The 21922-nt window shown below is 39.7% G+C and overlaps 1 protein-coding gene across 1 annotated transcript in view; it reads left to right on the top strand.

Annotated features, from left to right (window-relative positions):
* Positions 1-21922, top strand: part of JAK3 (Janus kinase 3) — a 362782-nt gene that overhangs the window by 68385 nt on the left and 272475 nt on the right. Inside the window, exon 3 of the mRNA XM_053702872.1 lies at positions 1871-1994. Within this exon, the coding sequence (XP_053558847.1) occupies positions 1871-1994 (124 nt within the window). The remainder of the gene's footprint in view (positions 1-1870; positions 1995-21922) is intronic.

Genomic DNA, 21922 nt, shown 5'->3' with positions numbered 1-21922 from the left:
CTTAAAAGATCACATCTCTTGCAGGCTGTAGGCTGTTTATTTTTATTGCTTTTGTTTTAAGAAGATGTAGGGAGCGTTATATGACTTTGAAAAACTCTCAGGATCAGGGGAAAACAGTAGGGTGTATGCTTAAAATATGTTCTTCATGCCTTCCAATATTCACTTAAATGTGACATAGTACTTTTCAGTGTTATTGCAGCTTGCCATCTCTGTCCCTCTCAAGCGTTTGAGAATCACATTCATGTTCTTCAGTGAGGATTTATGTGCCATAAGTAGCTTATTTACTAATATCTTTCATTTTACCGTAGTATTCAGCCCCCAGGCAGTAGGGAGTACAGGGTCAGTGTCTTGCCCACAAGTTACAATCTTGCTTATTTGCTGCAGTTTTTTTTTTTTTTTTTTTTAAATGGCGATATGCACTGATCAGGTTCTGTGTAAAAGTATGGCGTCTTTTCCCGCCTTGTGCACTGGGATTGCTATATTCTCACTGCAACCTTATGTTTATTAACCAGTTTGCGTGTAGTTTGCTTTAGGAGAGAGTCTTATGTACAGCCGTCGAAGCGGAGCCCTGACCCCAGGCGGCTGTATCCGGCCTCAGAGGCCTCGTGTAATGCAGATTGCTTTGTGAAGGGTTCCTGCACCCTCCAAGTTCCCGGTATGATTGCCTGGAATGGTGATATCAGCTAACCGACTGATTCAGTTGTAAAATCTTTTCTTTGGTACAAATAAATTAGTTTTTAAGCAGATTATGCATGGAACTTCAGCCAGACAAGTCTGTCTGTAACGGCAGTTAGCTCCGCCCCACCTCCCATTGTAGTTTAAGACACTGTAATGAAGTAAATATTGATTTTATGGACTCTACTAAGATTGAAATCGGAAATTCTTCATTGATATGTGTGTTCTAGAGACATCCAAGATAGATAGCTGCTGCTCAGTTTTGCATGAAATACATATGGCAGTTTGGGTAGAGCATCGGATGCAGTTGAGGCAGAGGGGCATATGTATCAAGCTCTGAATGGAGCTTGATGCCCCGTGTTTCTGGCGAGCCTGCAGGCTCACCAGAAACAGCAGTTATGAAGCAGCGGTCACAAAGACCTCTGCTCCATAACCTGTCCGCCTGCTCTGAGCAGGCGGACAGACATTGCAGGAAATCAACCCGATCGAGTACGATCGGGTTGATTGACACCCCCCTGCTGGCGACCCATTGGCCGCTAGTCTGCAGGGGGCGGCGTTGCACCAGCTGCTCTTGTGAGCTGCTGGTGCAATGCTGAATACGGAGAGTGTATTGCTCGCCGTTTTCAGTGATGTCTGTCGAACCTGATCCGCACTGTCGCATCAGGTCCGACAGACATTGATAACTAGAGGCCAGAGTGTAAGATGAAATGAATGGGTGGGCTGTGATATGCTCTCTGGTCTTTTCTTAATCTAGCAATGCTTTTGTTGGGGCCAGCCACACTTAACTCCTCTGTGACCAGACCTGCATTCCAATGAATGCCATAAGCAGCAGGAAACAATATGCAGGTCAAGCGCAGCAGGTGCTCTAAGCAAGTGAGCCAGATAAGTACTAAACATGAGCTAGTAGCACTAAATAACAAGCTACAGAATGTGTCAGCAGGTAGCTGAGTGAACAACCAAGCCTTGAGATGCTTGTGTTGCTTTTAAATAGAGTGAGCTGCATTCCCCCAACCATCTCCTTGTCAAACACTATAGAGTTGTGGGGGATATTATTCCTTGGGATGTTATTATATACTGTACATACTGTGTCTTCAAATACAGAAAGAAAAGTATATGTTTTGAGTTTGTATTAGTGTTACTGTATATAAAAATGCTCTAGATTCATTATGCCTTATATTGTCCTCTTTCCTTTCAGGAATCCTTCCTGTCTATCACTCACTCTTTGCATTGGCATCTCAAGATCTAAAGGTCTGGTATCCTCCTAACCATATCTTCAATGTGGACAATGGCATTACACAAATCATGGTTTATAGAATCAGGTGGGCAGCTTTGCTTTGTCATAAGCAATTTATGTTTATCTATATAAAATGAATGTCAGGGTGGGGGGGATTGATATGAAAAAACCCAAAACGTATATATCCGAGCAGGTTTGAACTTAAAGGGACATAATACTCAAATGCTAAATCACTTGAAACTGATGCAGTATAACTGTAAAAAGCTGACAGGAAAATATCACCTGAGCATGTAAAGAAGGAAGATATTTTACCTCACAATCTCCTCAGCTCAGCAGAGTAAGTTCTGTGTAAAAAGTTAGACTCAGCTGCTCCCAGCTGCAGGTAAAAAAAAAAAAAAATGAAGAAATGAACAGCAGCCAATCAGCATCAGCAGTGCTGAGGTCATTAACTATTTTACTGTGATCTCATGAGATTTGACTTAACTCTCATGAGATTTCATAGTAAGCTTCCTTTACCTGATTGGTGAAATAATATGAGAGTTCACGAGGCTCATCCCCTAAGATGTCCCAGGACAGACACACTAAAATGCTGCTTAGAAATCCTTTACAATGGGAGGTGGCTACTGAGGAACTTTTGAGGTAAAATATCTTTCTTTTTTACATAGAGATGTTCAGGAGATATTTTATAGTCAGCTTTTTACAGCTATGCTGCATCACTTTCAAGTGTTTAAACATTTGGCTATTATGGCCCATTAATACACAATAAATTGTTTAACCAATAATAACTTTAAAACACTGACACAGTCTGTCTTAAAGGAATATATCTCCTTTTTTAAAAAATAAATAAAAATAAAACCCTTAGGGGCATATCTATCAAGCCCCGTGTTTCTGGTGAGCCTTCAGACTCGCCAGAAACACAAGTTATGGAGCAGCGGTCTAAAGACCGCTGCTCCATAACCTGTCCACCTGCTCTGATGAGGCGGACAGACATTGCCACAAATCAACACGATCGAGTACGATCAGGTTGATTGACAACCCCCTGCTGGCGACCGATTGAGAGCTGCTGGTGCAATGCTGAATACGGAGAACGTATTGGTCTCCGCATTCAGCGAGGTCTGTCGGACATGATCCGCTGATCGGATCATGTCAGACAGGCCTTTAATAAATATGTCCCTTAGAGTCCTTTGCCCCAGAGTTATCATTTTACTCTTCAGAATTATAACTCAAGCAATATAGGTATAACCATCAGATGTACTTTTCATTTTGCAGTAAAATGCCACAGGATGTGCTCCAGCCTTTCAGTGAGTAGTGGGAAATAAAAAAAAACAATATTCAGAGGCTAATTGCAGAAAAAGTTAATGATTAAATATATTTTGTTAATACTCATATTGAAACATTATTGGCTAATTTTCATGAAGAGTGTTAATATAACTAGAGTGTAATCCATACTAAAAATGTTAAACTCATATTACAAATCCATTGTTATCCAAGTTATTTTTGATTCTTCAAGCACTAGTCTTGTTCATGCTATTATCTGCCTGTCAGAAAGCTCACATAATTGACTTCTTTAAAGGGACACTGTACCCAAAATTTTTCTTTTGTGATTCAGATTGAGCATGGAATTTTAAGCAACTTTCTAATTTACTCCTATTATCAAATTTTCTTCATTCTCTTGATATCTTTATTTGAAATGCAAGAATGTAAGTTTAGATGCCGGACCATTTTTGGTGAACAACCTGGGTTGTCCTTGCTGGTTGGTGGATAAATTCATCCACCAATAAAAAAGTGCTGTCCAGAGTACTGAAACCAAAAAAAAGCTTAGATGCCTTCTTTTTCAAATAATGATAGCAAGAGAACGAAGAAAAAATTATAATAGGAGTAAATTAGAAAGTTGCTTAAAATTGCATGCTCTTTCTGAATTACAAAAGAAAAAATTTGGGTACAGTGTCCCTTTAAGGGCACACACTAAAGTTCATGTCGGGTAACAATTTTGCGCTAAGCTGATGTATGCAAATTTTCCACTCAGGTAGTGCAGTTTTTACTTTTGTTCTGCACTACACAATTTCAGTGAAATTGAAGCATAATAGACATCACACACACATACATACACATACACTTTTGATCCTTCCCCGTTCCACCCCTTATCATATATACCATATTGCTTTAATTATTCACTAAAAAAAATTTCCATTACATAAACTATATAAATAAACTTTTGTTTCCTTTGTATTAATTCTATGTTTAACTTTTATTTTATTTATTTTCCTACCATTTTCATGTGTTTTGTAAAGCAAACTAGCAAAAAATAATCATTTTCTTTAGGTTACAAAAGGTGCTAAATTTTAAAGAAGTTCTTTGGATTTTATTACAAGGTCAGAGACTTATATTTTGCTTATCTTTTCCTTTACATCTCAAATAGCCTTTTAAAGCACAATATATAATATTTTAGTTATATCTTCTCAATTCATATATTATGTTTTTCGTTCTTTCCTTTGTTTAAGCCCATTTGTAATTTTCACTTTAACATTTTTATTTCGTATTAATTCCATTTTTGCTTTTATTTTTTAATCCGTTTCTGTTTGGTTCCTGGCAGCATCCAATCTCCTTCATGCCGTGCACCATCTGTTCTCTTTCACCCCCCTCTCTGTGACTTTGCGGGCTTCATTTTCCTGCCTTCCGCCATCTCAAATAATTTACCTCACACATCTGCTTCAGCTTCGGTGTTCTATCAAAATTTCCTACCTATCAAATTTTCCTACCCTCCTTACTGCGCATGCACAAACTACATAATCAAATTCCACAAACGATTTAAAAACAACATTGTTATGCTTATACGCAGATGGAAGGGTATGAAAATCTGATAGGGATTATGAAAACAATTACTCCAGCTTTCCTCTCAAGAGCTGTGATGTCAGGAGCGCATGCGTAACCAAGAGGTAGGATGTTTGTGCATTACTTAAGTAGGAAAATCTGAGGAGGAAGCTTTCTGTGCATGATCTGCTGAAAACTCTTTGCATTTCAATAATTGAATAAACTCAAGTGTTAAAGGGACAGTCTACACCATAATTTTTATTCTTTTAAAATATAGATAATCCCTTTATTACCCATTGCCTAGTTTTGCATAACCAACACAGTTATATAAATACACTTTTTACCTCTGTGTTTATCTTGTATCTAAGCCTCTGCAAACTGCCCCCTTATTTCAGTTCTTTTGACAGACATTTGTTTTAGCCAATCAGTGCTGGCTCATAGGAACTCCACGTGCGTGAGCACAGTGTTATCTATATGACACACATGAACTAACACCCTCTAGTGGGGAAAAACTGTAAAAATGCCCTGAGAGAAGAGGTGGCCTTCAAGGGTTTAGAAATTAGCATATGAACCTCCTAGGTTTAGCTTTCAACTAAGAATATTAAGACACATAATAATATTAATACAAAGCAAAATTGGTGATGAAAGTAAATTGGAAAATTGTTTAAAATGACATGCCCTATCTGAATAATTAAATTTTATTTTAGACTAAACTGTCCCTTTAAATATTTACTATTTTTAAACATAGGATGTGACTTAGCATTGTGAAATGAAAACATAGTTTTTTTTACATTTATGTTTCCATAACCTCTATCCGATTTTCATACCCTTCCATCTGCGCATGACCACACCAACACCTGTGCATTCCACTGATGTTTTCAGATAATCTGTGGAATGTGATGACGTAGTATGGAGGGTAGGAAAAATTTGATAGGTAAGAAATTTTGACGGACAGCCTTCTTACCGCCTGGCTAAGAAAAAAATGTATCTATGTTATTTATTTTTTTTAATCATTTTTTTTTTTTTTTTTAAATGTATTTTTATTGAGGTAAAAATAGCTTTTACAATACAGTCATATCTGAAAAGATACAAACTATACACATCCTGTAGGGATAACACATATCAAGCAAGTATAATACATCATATGGAAACATCAACACTCATCAAACCAACAGGAAATAATATTCTGGTTACCTCATTTTTTAAGATTGTTGGATCGTTATGTCCTCCAAGCAAACAGGCCCACTTAGGGGGCCAGAAACCTTAGCCAGTCACTGAGGACCCAAAAACAAAGCTAAAATAAAAGAGTCTAGTGTCAATGTGAATGAAATAGCGTCAAAGTTGGGAGTCCATAGATACTATTGAAGTATAGAAGTACAGCAGTGCACTTAAGTTATTCTTAGTTAATGTATTATAGTCAACTCGGCAAACTGATAGAGGTGATATATTGATATGGGCTTCTGTTACTACTGCAAACCTGGGTAGACACAAACATTGAACATTATTAAGTACACAGGTTCACCACTCTGAGCTAGAAAAATAAAACTGTAGTGACTGCGTCTCACATAACTCTGTAAATTAGTAGGGGAGTAAATGTAGCTAGTCATCCTAGATCAGCTAGTACAAGATGAGTAAGATTATGTATCTAAGGTTGCAAGCTCAGGAAAAAGAGTAATCTATCTGGAGAAAATACATGGGGATCGCATATATTAATCACTCAAAATCTTCGAACTTAGATCATCACATCAGCAGTTCTAACACATTTGTCAAACATATAAACAAGCTAACATCAACATTAAGATTATGATATCAAACAGTCTGTAGACATTAGACACATAAAACAATCCTAACAAATCTATTTATTGTAAACATCCGGAGAGCACTTTTTTCACGCTCATATAGGTGCAGGATACGGTAAGGGCTCTGCGAACAGGGCAGAGACTACCTAACTCTGCCAAAAGGGGTGCAGAGGATAAGGTAATTATCCCTTCCCACACAGTTTTTTCCTTTAAAAAAAAAAAAAAAAAAAAAGGGGGAGGGGAAGGGGGGCAAGGAGGGGGGGGAAGGAAATGGAAAGAGAAGGTTGGGGAGGAAGGGAAGGAGGAAGTGGAAGAGGGGAAAAGAAGGAGGGGGAGAGGGGGGTAGAGAGGGGGGGAAGAGAGGGAAGGGGGGAAAGAGGGAAGAAGGGAAAGGAGGCAAGAAAGGGAAGGGGGGGTGGAAGGGAAGGAGGGTAGAAAGGAAGGGAAGGGAGGGGGGGAGGGTGGGAAGGGAGGGGGGAAAGGAAGGAAGGGGGGAAAAAGGGAGGACGGGGAGTAAGAGGGGTGCGAAGCCTAAAATGATAACAAAGTCCCACTTAATAAGCAAACAGTGGTTCTCAAGTCGTTTTCAGATGGAAATACTTTCTCTCTCATCAGTGCATAATCTCAGAAAGGGGCCACAATAGAGATGAGGGGTTTGTCTTTCTACAGGGCATATATGGAAAAGGGATCTTAACCAGACCTCTAATAGGGCCCTAAGGTTATTAAATTCGATGGTAACCTGAGCACATATCAAAATTAACTAGTTTAGTTCTATATTGTTGGTTATATGCTATAAAAGCATCACTCTCTACAGCTCTCAGGGTGCCCACTTTAACACTAGACTGACCCCTATTCTCATAAATTTGGCTACTGTGATCTAGATTTTATCATATTCGTTTTACTTAGTGTAATAACTATATTGCTAAATCAGCCCAAGGGCTTCATAAACATAGTATACAGTGCGAAGTGAATGTGCTCAAGTAATTGCAGGATTTAAAATCAGCAGACACCATCTTAATGTCCTGAGATTCAGATCCGCTTTTAATAACTTCTCCTCAGCCCACTCCTTTCCTGCAGGCTAGTGAGGAAGCTGAACCGCCAGGTTCTCTATGTCCAGCTGAGGCAAGTCCCGTTGCTGCGGATCTCATATGAAAGAGCCCATTCAGGGCCCGAAATGGGTGAGCAGCAGTGTCTCTATCTTGGGAGCCCGCGATCAAAAAAACAGCCTGAACTTCACGTCCAACAACCGGGGCCAGATGAAGGGGAGTCTCCACGTAGGTCAGCATGTAGATGGTGCCCCCACTCTCTGGGGGGAATGAGCAAAAGGGAAGCTGCCGATCTTGAAAGCCATCTCCAGGTTCCACAAGTTCCGCCGCTATAGACATAGGACCGGTTCCCGCTGCTGTGTCTGGCTGGGTAGGGGATTGTAAATAGTCGGCTCTACTCGCTCTCATGTTAGTCATATCTTGACTTAATTGCGATGCTTGGCCGGAAGAGTATGGCGCAGTTGTTTGATGACTAACAGAGGCCCCCGTCGCCATTCCTGTAGTAGTCGAGCCCTGACTTCCAACACACTGCATTTTCAGCAAGAGGTTATCAAACCTGGCCAATATTGCAGACTCGTAGCTCTCGAACAAAGCTTGTAATGGGCTCTTAAACATCTTAAATAGTGGGTGGTTCTCACCAGTCCAGACAGCAATGCCTCGTAATGTTGTGCAGGGTTAACTACACCTCGATAGAGTATTGATTATCCATTTCCAGTTGTAAATGACCCCTTTAGCCTCTATGACCTCAGGCTGGTATCATGAATCCTCCAGCAATAAGGGTCCGATTGCGGCAAATGTTTCACCGGCTCTGGCGGTCTCGGCCTGAGGGCCCATTGCTAAGAAGTTACTAGCGTCTCCAAATTTTCCTCATTCTCTCCCACTGTGGGCAAATCCGCTGCAACTAAGCTGGGCTTTCCCTTCAAGTGTGATTTAAGGCAGTTTTGTGTAGAATATCAGTAGTTTTATCTTACTTATGTTTTATTATGTCAGGAGCTATGGTCCCACACGTCCGCTCTGTTAGCTAGTCGGCTCCGCCCCCCTTTTAATCATTTTTTTATTGAGACATTTAGCACATACAAAAAGAAATTGAAGTAATGACCACTTGTACAAAAAGACATATATTAACTGTACATCTAATAAAGACAATAGTATAGATGTTACATTGTTGGATAATACCATTGTAACTCCCAAAAAACTGCTAGTTAAAGCTAAGATAAGTAATTAGCTAACACGAGGGACTCTTAGTAGGGCTATTTGGGTAAGAATAAGACAGAAGCAATAGTTAATTGAAATGAGCTACACAGACACATTCTCTTATACATTGTTAGAGCTAGTACAGGTCGACATAGTAGTAAGATATATCATTTTGTAAAGGGTATAAAACAAATGAAAACTCCTCCCAACATATAAGGGGTCACTCTTGTACCCGACCTAACGAAAATGACACTGGGGAGGGTCTTAAATGTAACGACGGTCACTCTTGGACCATGGGGTGGTAGGATAATTAGCATATGGGAGTACCACATATAGGGAGACCAGAAAGTGTTGAATATAACTATAAATAATGGCTTAACGGGACAAGCAAAAATTGATCTAAGCAGACTCTAAGTGGGATAATAACAAAATATAAAAGGATTTAATAGTTCAAATTGTGCTCTTTATTTTGTCTGGGGTCAGGTGGTGTCGTTATGGACATGTTATGGCATATAGTATATTTGAAGATATAATTAGGTGTATGGCGCTGTGTTGGAGCAAGGCCATAGCATCCAAAGTAGGATATAAACTATAGGAGTAAAGTGTGACTATGTTTATAACTTGGCAAATGACTTGAACATGTAAGAGTATGTAGTTCAAGGATGTCTTGAGGTGCTTCTAAGCTAAACTACATCCAAGTCGACAAAGAAGACCAGATGCTGTGGATTATAAAACCCATTCTATTGGATAAGTTTGTTTCTCTTCATTTAAGTATTCAAATTGGTCCCTCCACAGCACAACCTAGGATCAGGAAATATCATGATGCGTGTGTTATGGCATAAAACAGGCAGAGAAACATCTAGATATCTAACAATGATTTAAAGCAAAGGTCCTGGCATCGATAGTGAATCAGGGTGACCCAGAAGAGACACAGCGTTAGTATCCATCACAAAACAAGTCAACCTCCATGTTGGAAGACTAAGATTTTGCATACAATTTGAGGACATACCTACATGCAATATGTTCATGCTTATAACAATAGGTTGATATAGTAAAACCTAGCTCTCAGTCCTAACATATATACCGCAGCACAAATAAATGATTTTATATATATTGCATACTAAACAGTGATAGAAGATAACGACAGCGATATATAGAGCTTGTCTAAATTATTAGATTTGAGCTGGCCTGACAGACATTCCTCAACAGGAGGTAAAAACAATAACAAGTGTGTCCTCAATGCCATAAAGTTCCAATATGCCACTGTATATTTAACAGTCATTACAATCCAGAAGCTGAGAAACGGCCTGGATGCCGTGAGCTACAAGATAGTACCCAGAGCTTGAACGATTTCAAACCATTCCGCTTCAGCACAAAGTGGCTCAGTCTGTTTGGGATTGTGTTAGCTAGAGATATCGGACCTGTCTGAGACCGCAGGCTAGTGTAGTGTACCTTCTTAGGTCCGCCCATAGATTGATTCTTCTCCTGCATAGCAGCTATCTGATCACTGTGGCTCCAAATGCTGGAACTGTTGTCGAGATTCATCAGGAGGCCGGCCGCACCATCATGATTGCTACGTAATGGAAGTTCCACGGAGCATCCCTCGATCTGCGTAACAGGATCAGAACCATCAGAGGTAGATCTGTTCTTGAGTAAAGAAGCATTTTGCTGCCCCACTATCTCTGAGTCTCGGGCAAACTTCAGTGTTGTCAGCTATGGGACATCATTCATTTGCGGCATGTTGAGACTCTGTACTTTGTGCACAGCTATCAATTTTCTCTGCCATTTTGGATGCGTAGCTTTCTCCTACCCCCATAGTGGTTCTGAGAGTATGTGTAAGATCTTGGAAGCTGTTAGAAATCTGCCGATCTAGCTTGCCGAGTAGTGCCTGTATTAGCAAATAGTCTCCCTTCATATTTAGCTTAAGCAAAGTAGCGTGGGCTCAGTTTTTAGTGGGATTATCTCCGCTCTAACCCGGGCGGTCGGGGAGGGGGAGCGTTGTGAGCCCTCTTTCAGGTCCTTAGTAGTGCTTTAAGCAGGCTGGACCAGTTCTCTGGAGATTTTGGTATAGCTAGTAGCCAAATTCAGGGTCACCTTACATTAAGACATCTGTATAGGGTGAATCTGAGGTGAAATGGCTTAAAACCTCAGGAAGAATTAGACGTTTGTAGAAAAATATTCAGAGAGCTTCATGAAGCGCGACCTATCATGGCTGCTGCGCAGCCACGCCCCCATCTATGTTATTTTTAATAGTGGCAGCATTTTATTGCCTAGTTAAGAATATTTTTCTGTTGCAATTATTTATGTTGCTTTTCATGTTCCCATAATAGTTTATATTTAAAGGGCCATTATACCCAAATGTTTAAACACTTGAAAGTGATGCAGCATAGCTGTAAAAAGCTGATTAGAAAATATCACCTGAACATCTCTATGTAAAAAAGAAAGATATTTTACCTCAAAAGTTCCTCAGTAGCCACCTCCCATTGTAAAGGATTTCTAAGCAGCATATTAGTATGTCTGTCCTGGGACAACTGAAAGGATGAGCTTCGTGCACTCTCATATTATTTCACCAATCAGGTAAAGGAAGCTTACTATGAAATCTCATGAGAGTTAAGTCAAATCTCATGAGATCACAGTAAGAGTTCATGACCTCAGCACTGCTGATGCTGATTGGCTGCTGTTCATTTCTTCATTTTTTTAATTTTATTACCTGCTGCTGGGAGCAGCTGAGTATAACTTTTTACACAGAACTCACTCTGATGAGCTGAGGAGATTGTGAGGTAAAATAACTTCCTTTTTTACATAGAGATGCTCAGGTGATATTTTCCTGTCAGCTTTTTACAGTTATACTGCATCCGTTTTAATTGATTTAGCATATGAGTATTATGTCCCTTTAACTCTTTGTTGCAAGGTATTTTGTTATATAATTTTCAGATAAATATAAATATATATATTTATTTATTTTCTCCTCAGTTTAAATTAATTATTTATTTAATATGTCTCAAAAGTTTCCTAAAGAAAATTTCTGATAAATGTATGATTAATCTGTACAGAACTTAAATTCCTCTATGGAAAATTTTCAACAACAGATGAGGAAACAAATGCAAACTGTTTTAGCTTCTGTTAAAGATTCTAATGTCAGTGTGCCAAAGAAAGCAACTCATAAGTGAAAACATATTTCTAAATCCTCTAACAAAATAGCTCATGAGAAAAATGTCAAAAAGACTAATGTATGTCCGCAGAGCTCAGATATAACAGATTCTCGGCTAGATTACGAGTAGTGATGTTGCAAACCTAAAATTTTGCGTTGGCGAACTCGAACTTCCGCAAAAGTTCCGAACCGGGCGAACCGCCATAGACTTCAATAGGCAGGCGAATTTTAGAACCCACAGGGACTCTTTCTGGCCACAAAAGTGATGGAAAAGTTGTTTCAAGGGGACTAACACCTGGACTGTGGCATGCCGGAGGGGGATCCATGGCAAACTCCCATGGAAAATTACATAGTTGATGCAGAGTCTGGTTTTAATCCATAAAGGGCATAAGTCACCTAACATTCCTAAATTGTTTGGAATAACGTGCTTTAAAACATCAGGTATGATTTCGTATCGTTCAGGTAGTGTAAGGTTTTTTTTTTTTAAATGTACACTACTGTTTTAGCAGATATGAGTTGCACTGGTGTGACACTGTGCCCTGGCAGGACTTGGAGCGCACACGTGTGAGGGAAACTGACTGCTATTATTTCACAGTAAAAAACTTTTTTTTTTTTTTTTTTAAATGTATGTACACTACTGTTTTAGCAGATATGACTTGCACTGGTGTGACACTGTGCCCTGGCAGGACCTGGAACGCACACGTGTGAAGGAAACTGACTGCTATTATTTCACAGTAAAAAAAGGTTTTTGTTTTTTTAAATGTACACTACTGTTTTAGCAGATATGACTTGCACTGGTGTGACACTGTGCCCTGGCAGGACCTGAAACGCACACATGTGAAGGAAACTGACTGCTATTATTTCAAATTAAAAAGTTTTTTTTTTTTTTTTTTTAAATGTACACTACTGTTTTAGCAGATTTGACTTGCACTGGTGTCACACTGTGCCCTGGCAGGACCTGAAACGCACACGTGTGAAGGAAACTGACTGCTATTATTTCAAATTAAAAAAAGGTTGTTTTTTTTTTTTTAAATGTACACTAATGTTTTAGCAGATATGCCTTGCACTGGTGTCACACTGTGCCCTGGCAGGACCTCAAATGCACACGTGTGAAGGAAAATGACTGCTATTATTTCAAATTAAAAAAAGTTTGTTTTTTTTAAATGTACACTACTGTTACACCAGATATGAGTGGTGGCACTGGACAAGTGGGCACAGTATAGGCTGTGAGCCTGAGCTGGCAGGCAGGCTGCAATTAGATTACACAGGGAAAAAAAAAAAGCAGACTGATGTTCTAGCCCTAAAAAGGGCTTTTTGGGGTGCTGTCCTTACAGCAGAGATCAGATGAGTCCTTCAGGACTGTAGTGGACACTGAATACACTAGCCTAGCTATCGATTTCCCTATTAAATCAGCAGCAGCTACACTGTCCCTCCTCTCACTAAGAATGCAGGCTCTGAATTAATCTAAAATGAATGCTGTCCCGGAGGTGGGAGGGTCTGGGAGGGAGTGTCTGCTGCTGATTGGCTGGAATGTGTCTTGTGACTGTGAGCTACAGGGTCAAAGTTTACTCAATGATGACGAATAGGGGGCGAATCGAACATCGCATATGTTCGCCATCCACTGCGAACGCGAACATGCTATGTTCGCTGTGAACTATTCACGGCAGAACTGTTCGTGACATCACTAATTACGAGTTGTGCGTTATGGTGAAAAAGCGGCGTTATGGCTTCTGCCCGCCTGGAGGTCGATTTCTTGTCGATTGGATGAAGACTTCTCCCGGCTTCATTGAGGATTTCTTGCCACTTGGATGAAGACTTCTCCCGGCTGGATGAGGATGGATGTCCAGTTTTCAAAAACTGTAAGTGGATCTTCGGGGGTTAGTGTTAGGTGTTTTTAAGGGTTTATTGGGTGGGTTTTATTTTTAGATTAAGGACTTTGGGCACCGTAAAAGAGCTAAATGCTTTTTTAAGGGCAATGCCCATCCAAATGCCCTTTTCAGGGCAACGGGGAGCTTAGGTTTTTAGTTAGGATTTTATTTGGGGGGTTTGGTTGTGTGGGTGGTGGGTTTCACTGTTGGGGGGTTGTTTACTGTTGGGGGGTTGTATTTTTTTTTACAGGTAAAAGAGCTGATTTCTTTGGGGCAATGCCCCGCAAAAGGCCCTTGAAAGGGCTATTGGCAGTTTAGTGTAGGCTAGGGGTTTTTTATTTTGTGGGGGCTTTTTCATTTTGATAGGGCTATTAGATTAGGTGTAATTAGTTTAAATATTTGATCATTTCTTTTTTATTTTGTGTAACTTAGTGTTTATTTTTTTAGTAATTTAGTTAATTGTATTTAATCAATGTAATTGTAATGTTAGGTGTTAGTGTAAGGCAGGTTAGGTTTTATTTTACAGGTAACTTTGTATTTATCTTAACTACGTTGTTATTAAATATCAACCTAGTTAAAATAAATACAAACTTAGCTGTGAAATAAAAATAAACCCTAAGATAGCTACAATGTAACTATTAGTTATATTGTAGCTAGCTTAGGGTTTATTTTATAAGTAAGTATTTAGTTTTAAATAGGAATTATTTAGGTAATAATAGCCGCCTAGATTACAAGTCTTGCGTTAGCCTTAAAAAGCAGCGTTGAGAGGTCCCAACGCTGCTTTTTAACGCCCCCGCTGGTATTACGAGTCTTGAAATGACAGGTGTACCGCTCACTTTTTTGTCCAGACTCGAAAATACAGCAAATCCACTTACGTACGTCAATTGCGTATCCTATTTTTTCAATGGGATTTGCCTAACGCCGGTATTATGAGTCTTCAAAAAAGTGAACGGTAGACCCTCTCCTTTCAAGTCTGGTACCGCATTTTAAAGTCAGTAGTTAAGAGCTTTATGGGCTAACGTCGTAGTATAAAACTCTTAACTAAAGTGCTAAAAAGTACACTAACACCCATAAACTACCTATTAACCCCTAAACCGAGGCCCCCCACATCGCAAACACTAAAATAATATATTTAACCCCTAATCTGCTGAACCGGACATCGCCGCCACTATAAAAAATATATTAACCCCTAAACCACCGCACTCCCGCATCGCAAACACTATTTCAATTTTATTAACCCCTAATCTACCGTCCCTAACATCGCCGACACCTACCTACATTTATTAACCCCTTATGTGCCACCCCCAACGTCACCGCAACTATATTAAATGTATTAACCCCTAAATCTAAGTCTAACCCTAACCCCCCCTAACTTAAATATAATTTAAATAAATCTAAATAAACACTACTACTACAATTAACAAAATTATTCCTATTTAAATTTAAATACTTACCTATAAAATAAACCCTAAGCTAGCTGCAATATAGATAATAGTTACATTCAGGCCCATTTATCAAGCTCCGTACGGAGCTTGAAGGGCCGTGTTTCTGGCGAGTCTTCAGACTCGCCAGAAACACAAGTTATGAAGCAGCGGTCTAAAGACCGCTGCTTCATAACCCTGTCCGCCTGCTCTGAGCAGGCGGACAGGAACCGCCGGAAATCAACCCGATCGAATACGATCGGGTTGATTGACAGCTCCCTGCTGGCGGCCGATTGGCCGCGAGTCAGCAGGGGGCGGCGTTGCACCAGCAGCTCTTGTGAGCTGCTGGTGCAATGTTAAATGTGGAGAGCGTATTGCTCTCCGCATTTAGCGAGGTCTTGCGGACCTGATCCGCAGTGTCGGATCAGGTCCGCAAGCCCTTTGATAAATGGGCCCCATTGTGTCTATCTTAGCGTTTATTTTTATTTTACAGGCAACTTGTATTTATTTTAACTAGGTACAATAGTTATTAAATAGTTATTAACTATTTAATAACTACCTAGTTAAAATAAAGACAAATTTAACTGTAAAATAAAACCTAACCTAAGTTACAATTACACCTAACACTACACTATAATTAAATTCATTCCCTAAATTAACTACAATGAAATACAATTAAATAAAATTATCTAAAGTATAAAAAAACAAACACTAAATTACAGAAAATAATAAAATAATTACAAGTTTTTTAAACTAATTGCACCTAATCTAATCCCCTAATAAAATAAAAAAGCCCCCCAAAATAATAAAAAGCCCTACCCTACACTAAATTACAAATAGCCCTTAAAAGGGCCTTTTGCGGGGCATTGCCCCAAAGTAATCAGCTCTTTTACCTGTAAAAAAAGTACAATACTCCCCCAACATTAAAACCCACCACCCACACACCCAACCCTACTCTAAAACCCACCCAATCCCCCCTTAATAAAACTGAACACAAACCCCTTGAAGTTCACCCTACCTTGAGAAGTCTTCACCCAACCGAGCTGAAGTCCTCAACGAAGCCAGGCGAAGTGGTCCTCCAGACGGGCAGAAGTCTTCATCCAAGCTGGGAAGAAGAGGTCCTCCAGATGGGCAGAAGTCTTCATCCAGACGGCATCTTCTATCTTCATCCATCCGGCGCGGAGCGGGTCCATCTTCAAGACATTCGACGCGGAGCATCCTCTTCTTTCGACGTCGACTGTAGAATGAAGGTTCCTTTAAATGACGTCATCCAAGATGGTGTCCCTTCAATTCTGATTGGCTGATAGAATTTTATCAGCTAATCAGAATTAAGGTAGGAAAAATCCTATTGGCTGATGCAATCAGTCAATAGGATTGAACTTCAATTCTATTGGCTGATCCAATCAGCCAATAGGATTGAGCTTGCATTCTATTGGCTGATTGGAACAGCCAATAGAAGGCAAGCTCAATCCTATTGGCTGATTGCATCAGCCAATAGGATTTTTCCTACCTTAATTCTGACTGGCTGATAGAATTCTATCAGCCAATCAGAATTGAAGGGACACCATCTTTATATATATATAACATACTAAAGTTTATTAGTTTATTATATATTCTCTAACGGCTAGATTTAGAGTTCGGCGGTAGATGGGCTGTTAACGCCACGCGTGTTTATGTCTAACGCACGTCATTGTTTGACTCCGGTATTTAGAGTTAATATAAGACCATCTAACGATGCTCCTAACGCGTGTATGTCACACGCGTAATCCTGCCCGCGTTAGACAGTCTCCCATAGAGATCAATGGGAAATCAAATAAATTGCCTTTTTTCACCTAACACTCGATCTCGCGAGAATACGCACAGCTCGGTCATATGACGCATACCACATCATGCACAACAATAACACGCCGCAAATGTCACAACAACAATCAATCAACAAAGCACACAAGCATTACACATTCACAAGCGGGGGAAGTTTTAATACTATTTATACGGGGAATACGCATATACTTTAAGATGCGGAAAATCGCACAATAACAACAAGGATTAAAAAATATATACATACACTAGAAACAAAATCGCATTCAATATCATTATATATTATGAAAAACATACATATACAACACTTCACGAAGAACACACCATCGCAAATTCACATTTAAAAAGAATACTTTTGGACAATGAAAGCGAAAACGAACACTATGACATCATCGCATTCTACACATTCCACAAATACCAACTCTAAATGAGCATGCGCAAATTAACACACCTAATACACATTGCAATAATATTAATTGCTAATAAAGCACACCTGAACACTAATTACAATGGAAATTGGGACATCATTAAACATTTACACAGGGTATATAAGCACCACACAAGCATGGCTTCTTTGACTGTGTTGCTGGTGGGTCTTTGGAGATTTAAGAATAGAGAGTTTGAGAATTTTTGAGAGTGAGTTAGTGTTAGCGTGAGAGAGTCAGTTGGTAGTGTTAGCGTGAGAGAGTCAGTTGGTAGTGTTAGCGTGAGAGAGTCAGTTGGTAGTGTTAGCGTGAGAGAGTGAGAGAGTTAGTGGGAGTTAGTGGGAGTGGGAGAGAGTCTGTTAGTGGGAGCGTGAGTGAGTTAGTGGGAGTTATTAGTGATAGTTGTTAGTGTGAGCGTCAGTTAGTGGTAGTTAGTGAGCGTTAGTGGGAGTGTTTGTTATTGAGAATTAGAAGTAGTGTGAGTTAGCGAGCGAGTGATTTATCTGTACACTTAACACATTTACACGCAAACACATTCAATACATACATACACTTATCAATAACACTACATACACTCCATACCCCCTACCCCCTCATACTACACTCCATACCCCATTCCTTGTAGTCCCATTCCCTTTCATCCCATTTACTCTTATCCCATACCCCATACCCATCCCATACCCATCCCCTAGTTACATTTAGTTTACATATCCTCCTTTTAGTCTTATTCTTTTCGTTTATTTAAATACTCCTTACCCTCTTTGTTTTGTTTACATCCCTCACACTTTAAGCACCTTTTTTGTCTTTTTAGTTCTTTATTTTGACCCCCTTTCATTTCATCACACTCACTTTTTGTTTGATTATTTGGGGTTTAGTTTAGGGAGGAGATGGAGGCCAGGCAGGGGACAGGTAGAGGGGGGAGTAGAGGGAGGGGGAGAGGAACAGGGCAGGAAGGGGGGCAGGAAGCGGGGGTGGAAGCGGTGGGTGGACCCAGCCACTTGGTTCAAGATGACCAAGTGGCTGGGCCCAGTGGCGGTCAGAGTAGGGCTTCACAGTCCGGGAAACAGAGGGCATCGTCACAGGGGAAGGCCAAGGCGACTAGGGAGGCGAGGTTTACGATGGAGGAGAAGGAGGCCCTCGTAGAGGCCTATATGGCCAGGCATAGGATGCTGCAGCACCAGAAGACTACCCCGACTGACAGGAGGAGGCTCTGGAACGAAATTAGGAATGCAGTCAATGCAGTGGGTGGCCGGAACCGGGATATGGATTCTATCAAACATCGGTACCGGGACTGTAAACTTGAACTTAAAAAAAAGTTAAGCCTGGAGGCCCGACATGCCGCAGGGACCGGTGGCGGCCCTGCCCTTGAAATGGAGTACTGCAGATGGGAGGAAATGTTGCGGCCCAGCATCTCCGAGGTGGAAGTAGTCGGTATCGGAGGAATCGATACCGGGAACCTGCCACTCTCATCTGACGGTAAGCTCATTGAACAATAATTTCACATACGAATGTATTTCAATGGACACTATACGCAAACATTTACTTTCATGATTGAGGTAGCGAATACAATTTGACAAAACATTCAAATGTACTTATATTACCTAATTTGATTCATTCTTGAGATATATTTTAATGAAGAAATAGCCATGCACACGGTGAAACAATCACAGGAGGCAGCTATATTCAGCTAACAATCAGCATCTTATAAGCATATTTAGATATGCTTTTCAGCAAAGAATATCCAGAGAATGAAGCTAATTAGATAAGAAAAGTACATTCGAAAGTTGATACTAAATGTATGCTTCTAAATCATGAAAGATAAAACATTGGGTTTCATGTGTTAAGGATCAGATTAATGCTATTACGCTGTTTACACGCATTCTATTACTTTGCGGTTACATCAGTATCTAGGCTATAGGTTAGGTGTGCATTTAAACAGACTGAAAACAAACGCAAAAACATTCACATTGACCAGATATCACAAACACGGTTTAGAAAAAGCGGAAATCGTATTGATTGTTTGTTAGATTTCAAAGTGGATTAATGATTCTGCATTTGTAATTGTATCGTAAGCTAAGTCATTTAAACCTTGATTTGCAAATATGCTAATATATATATATATATTTTTTTATTTTTTTATTTATATACAGAGTCTGGGGACGAGGCAGCACAGCCTCCTGCATCTCCCCGGGATGAGAGTGGTGGTGAGGAATTCCCACTTCGGAGGGAAGAGGCCCCCCGTGACGAACAGCGCACGGGAGATGATGAAGAGGCCCCGGAAGCACAGGAGGATCCCGCTGAACCCGCGGAACCCGCGGAACCAGAGGTCCCTCAAAGACCCGCACTCCGCCGTGCACGGGCACCCCGCCGTGCACGGGTTCAACAGGCACAACAAGAAGAAATAGCGGAGGTGCGGGTTTTACTGGAGTACATAGACCAGATGCGTACCTCCCGGATAGAAAACATAGAAGGACGACGCAGAATACTTGATGGGCAGAATCAAATAATTCAAGGCCAAAATGAAATAATCAATATACTGAATAGAATACAAGAAGGACAAACAAGAATGTTTAATCTTCATCAGGAAATGTTCACATTTTTCCGGGAGGCGCATGCTGGTCTACCTCCTGTTGCTGGGCCTCTTGTTGCTGGGCCTCTTGCTGCTGGGCCATCTCCTCCTGCCGGCCCATCTCATCCTCCTCCTCAGCCATCTACTCCTCCTCAGCCATCTACTCCTCCTCCTCAGCCATCTTCTCCTCCTCATCCATCTTCTCCTCCTCCTCAGCCATCTACTCCTCACCTTGGTCGTCCCAGTACTCTTCCTTCCACTCCTCCCACAACAGCTCCAAGGAGGACTCTTCGGAGTCGGCAGTTGCCTCTCCCAGAGCCTCAGCCCCGTGGGAAGAGGGGAAGGAAGAGGAAGTAAGTATTTTTTTCCATCTTCAAATATTTTTTTTGTGCAATGGATAGGTATGTGATGATGTGGTTTTCATACACTTGTGGACCACACTCTGTATATAATCGACTTCTATGGGACCGGGTCCATGGAGGAAGATTCTTTGCAGAGTGTGGGTTATAAGTGTGTGAAAACCACATCATCACATACCTATCCTTGTTCATGATATTGATTGGTTTCTGTGATGTGATGTCCAAACTGTTTCCCGAATCGCTAACTAAATTACCATAACAATTATCCATGATGGCATATTACTGTTTGAATGCCAATAACACAGCTTAAAGGGACAGTCTGAAAATTATTGATTACAAAGAAAACACTGTATTACGCATTATAAAGTTTGAAACAACAAAACATGGAGAAATACATGTGTGACTTATGTGCTTACCCTTGTATCTATGACTATGAAAAATGACCACTTATTTGTTGTTCTGACATAACAACATTTTAGATATCAATGATCAATACATGGTCAATAATATGCTGTATGAGCACAAGGTTTTACATATACAAATGCTATCCAAATGCCCTCTAGTGCTCAAATTGTATAATGATTACAAGCACTCTTCAAGATTTAAGAAATGAGCACACCAACCTCATAGGTTTAGTGAGCAAATTTAAATAAACCCAGACAAATGTTCAATTGTTGAGAAACATTTGATATCCTTGATATTACAGAATTGACTTTTCGAATAATTTTAAAATTATTTTTTTTCTAAACTGTCCCTTTAACAACATTACATATGATAACACATATTTTAAGCTTGTTGGTATATCTACATGTACTTTGTCAAAAAAAATTTTTTTAAATAACATTTATATTGACGTGTTAAATAAAGTCTATTTTCTTTAAGAGACATTATTGTGTTAATATTTTATTGTAAATATTTTTATTTTAACAATGAATATGGTTTAAAGTCCTTTTAGGAGTGGGGGGGGGGAAATATGCTAACAAAAATATATTTGAAGATTAAACTATGTGGATCTCATACATGATACAAAAAACAACATTTGCATTCAAGGGACAGTATCCTATATTTTTTACATAACTGTATGTAATAGACACTACTACAAACAACAAGATTAACATATACTGATATCAATATTAAAAAGCTTCAAGCACTTGCAAATAAAATAGGGTTAGCTATATTGAAAATATAGATGAACCACCATTACAACCGTAAAAAAACACAATACCCCATCATTAACATATGAAAAGACCCTTTACACAAACTGGACAAAGCTGGAGATGGTACTCACATGAAACTCATTGGCTTTGCGAGGAGTAAGAAAATTACTTACATTTTCTTACAACACAAGACAAAATAAACCGATTGGTTAAACAATGGACTATCTAACTAGAGACAAAATCAAATATTTTTATTTATAATGTGAGTGTCTAATGAACCTTTCATAAAATATACAACGAAATTACATTTAGAAGAAGTCGGCATCATATATTTAGCATATGATAAATGCATATTGATTACTTTATTCAAACACAATAGCGCATATTTATTAATT

The sequence above is a fragment of the Bombina bombina genome, chromosome 2 (genome assembly GCF_027579735.1).
Source record: "Bombina bombina isolate aBomBom1 chromosome 2, aBomBom1.pri, whole genome shotgun sequence".
In the NCBI taxonomy this organism is placed as follows: domain Eukaryota; kingdom Metazoa; phylum Chordata; class Amphibia; order Anura; family Bombinatoridae; genus Bombina; species Bombina bombina.
This window is presented reverse-complemented; position numbering and strand designations above follow the sequence as displayed.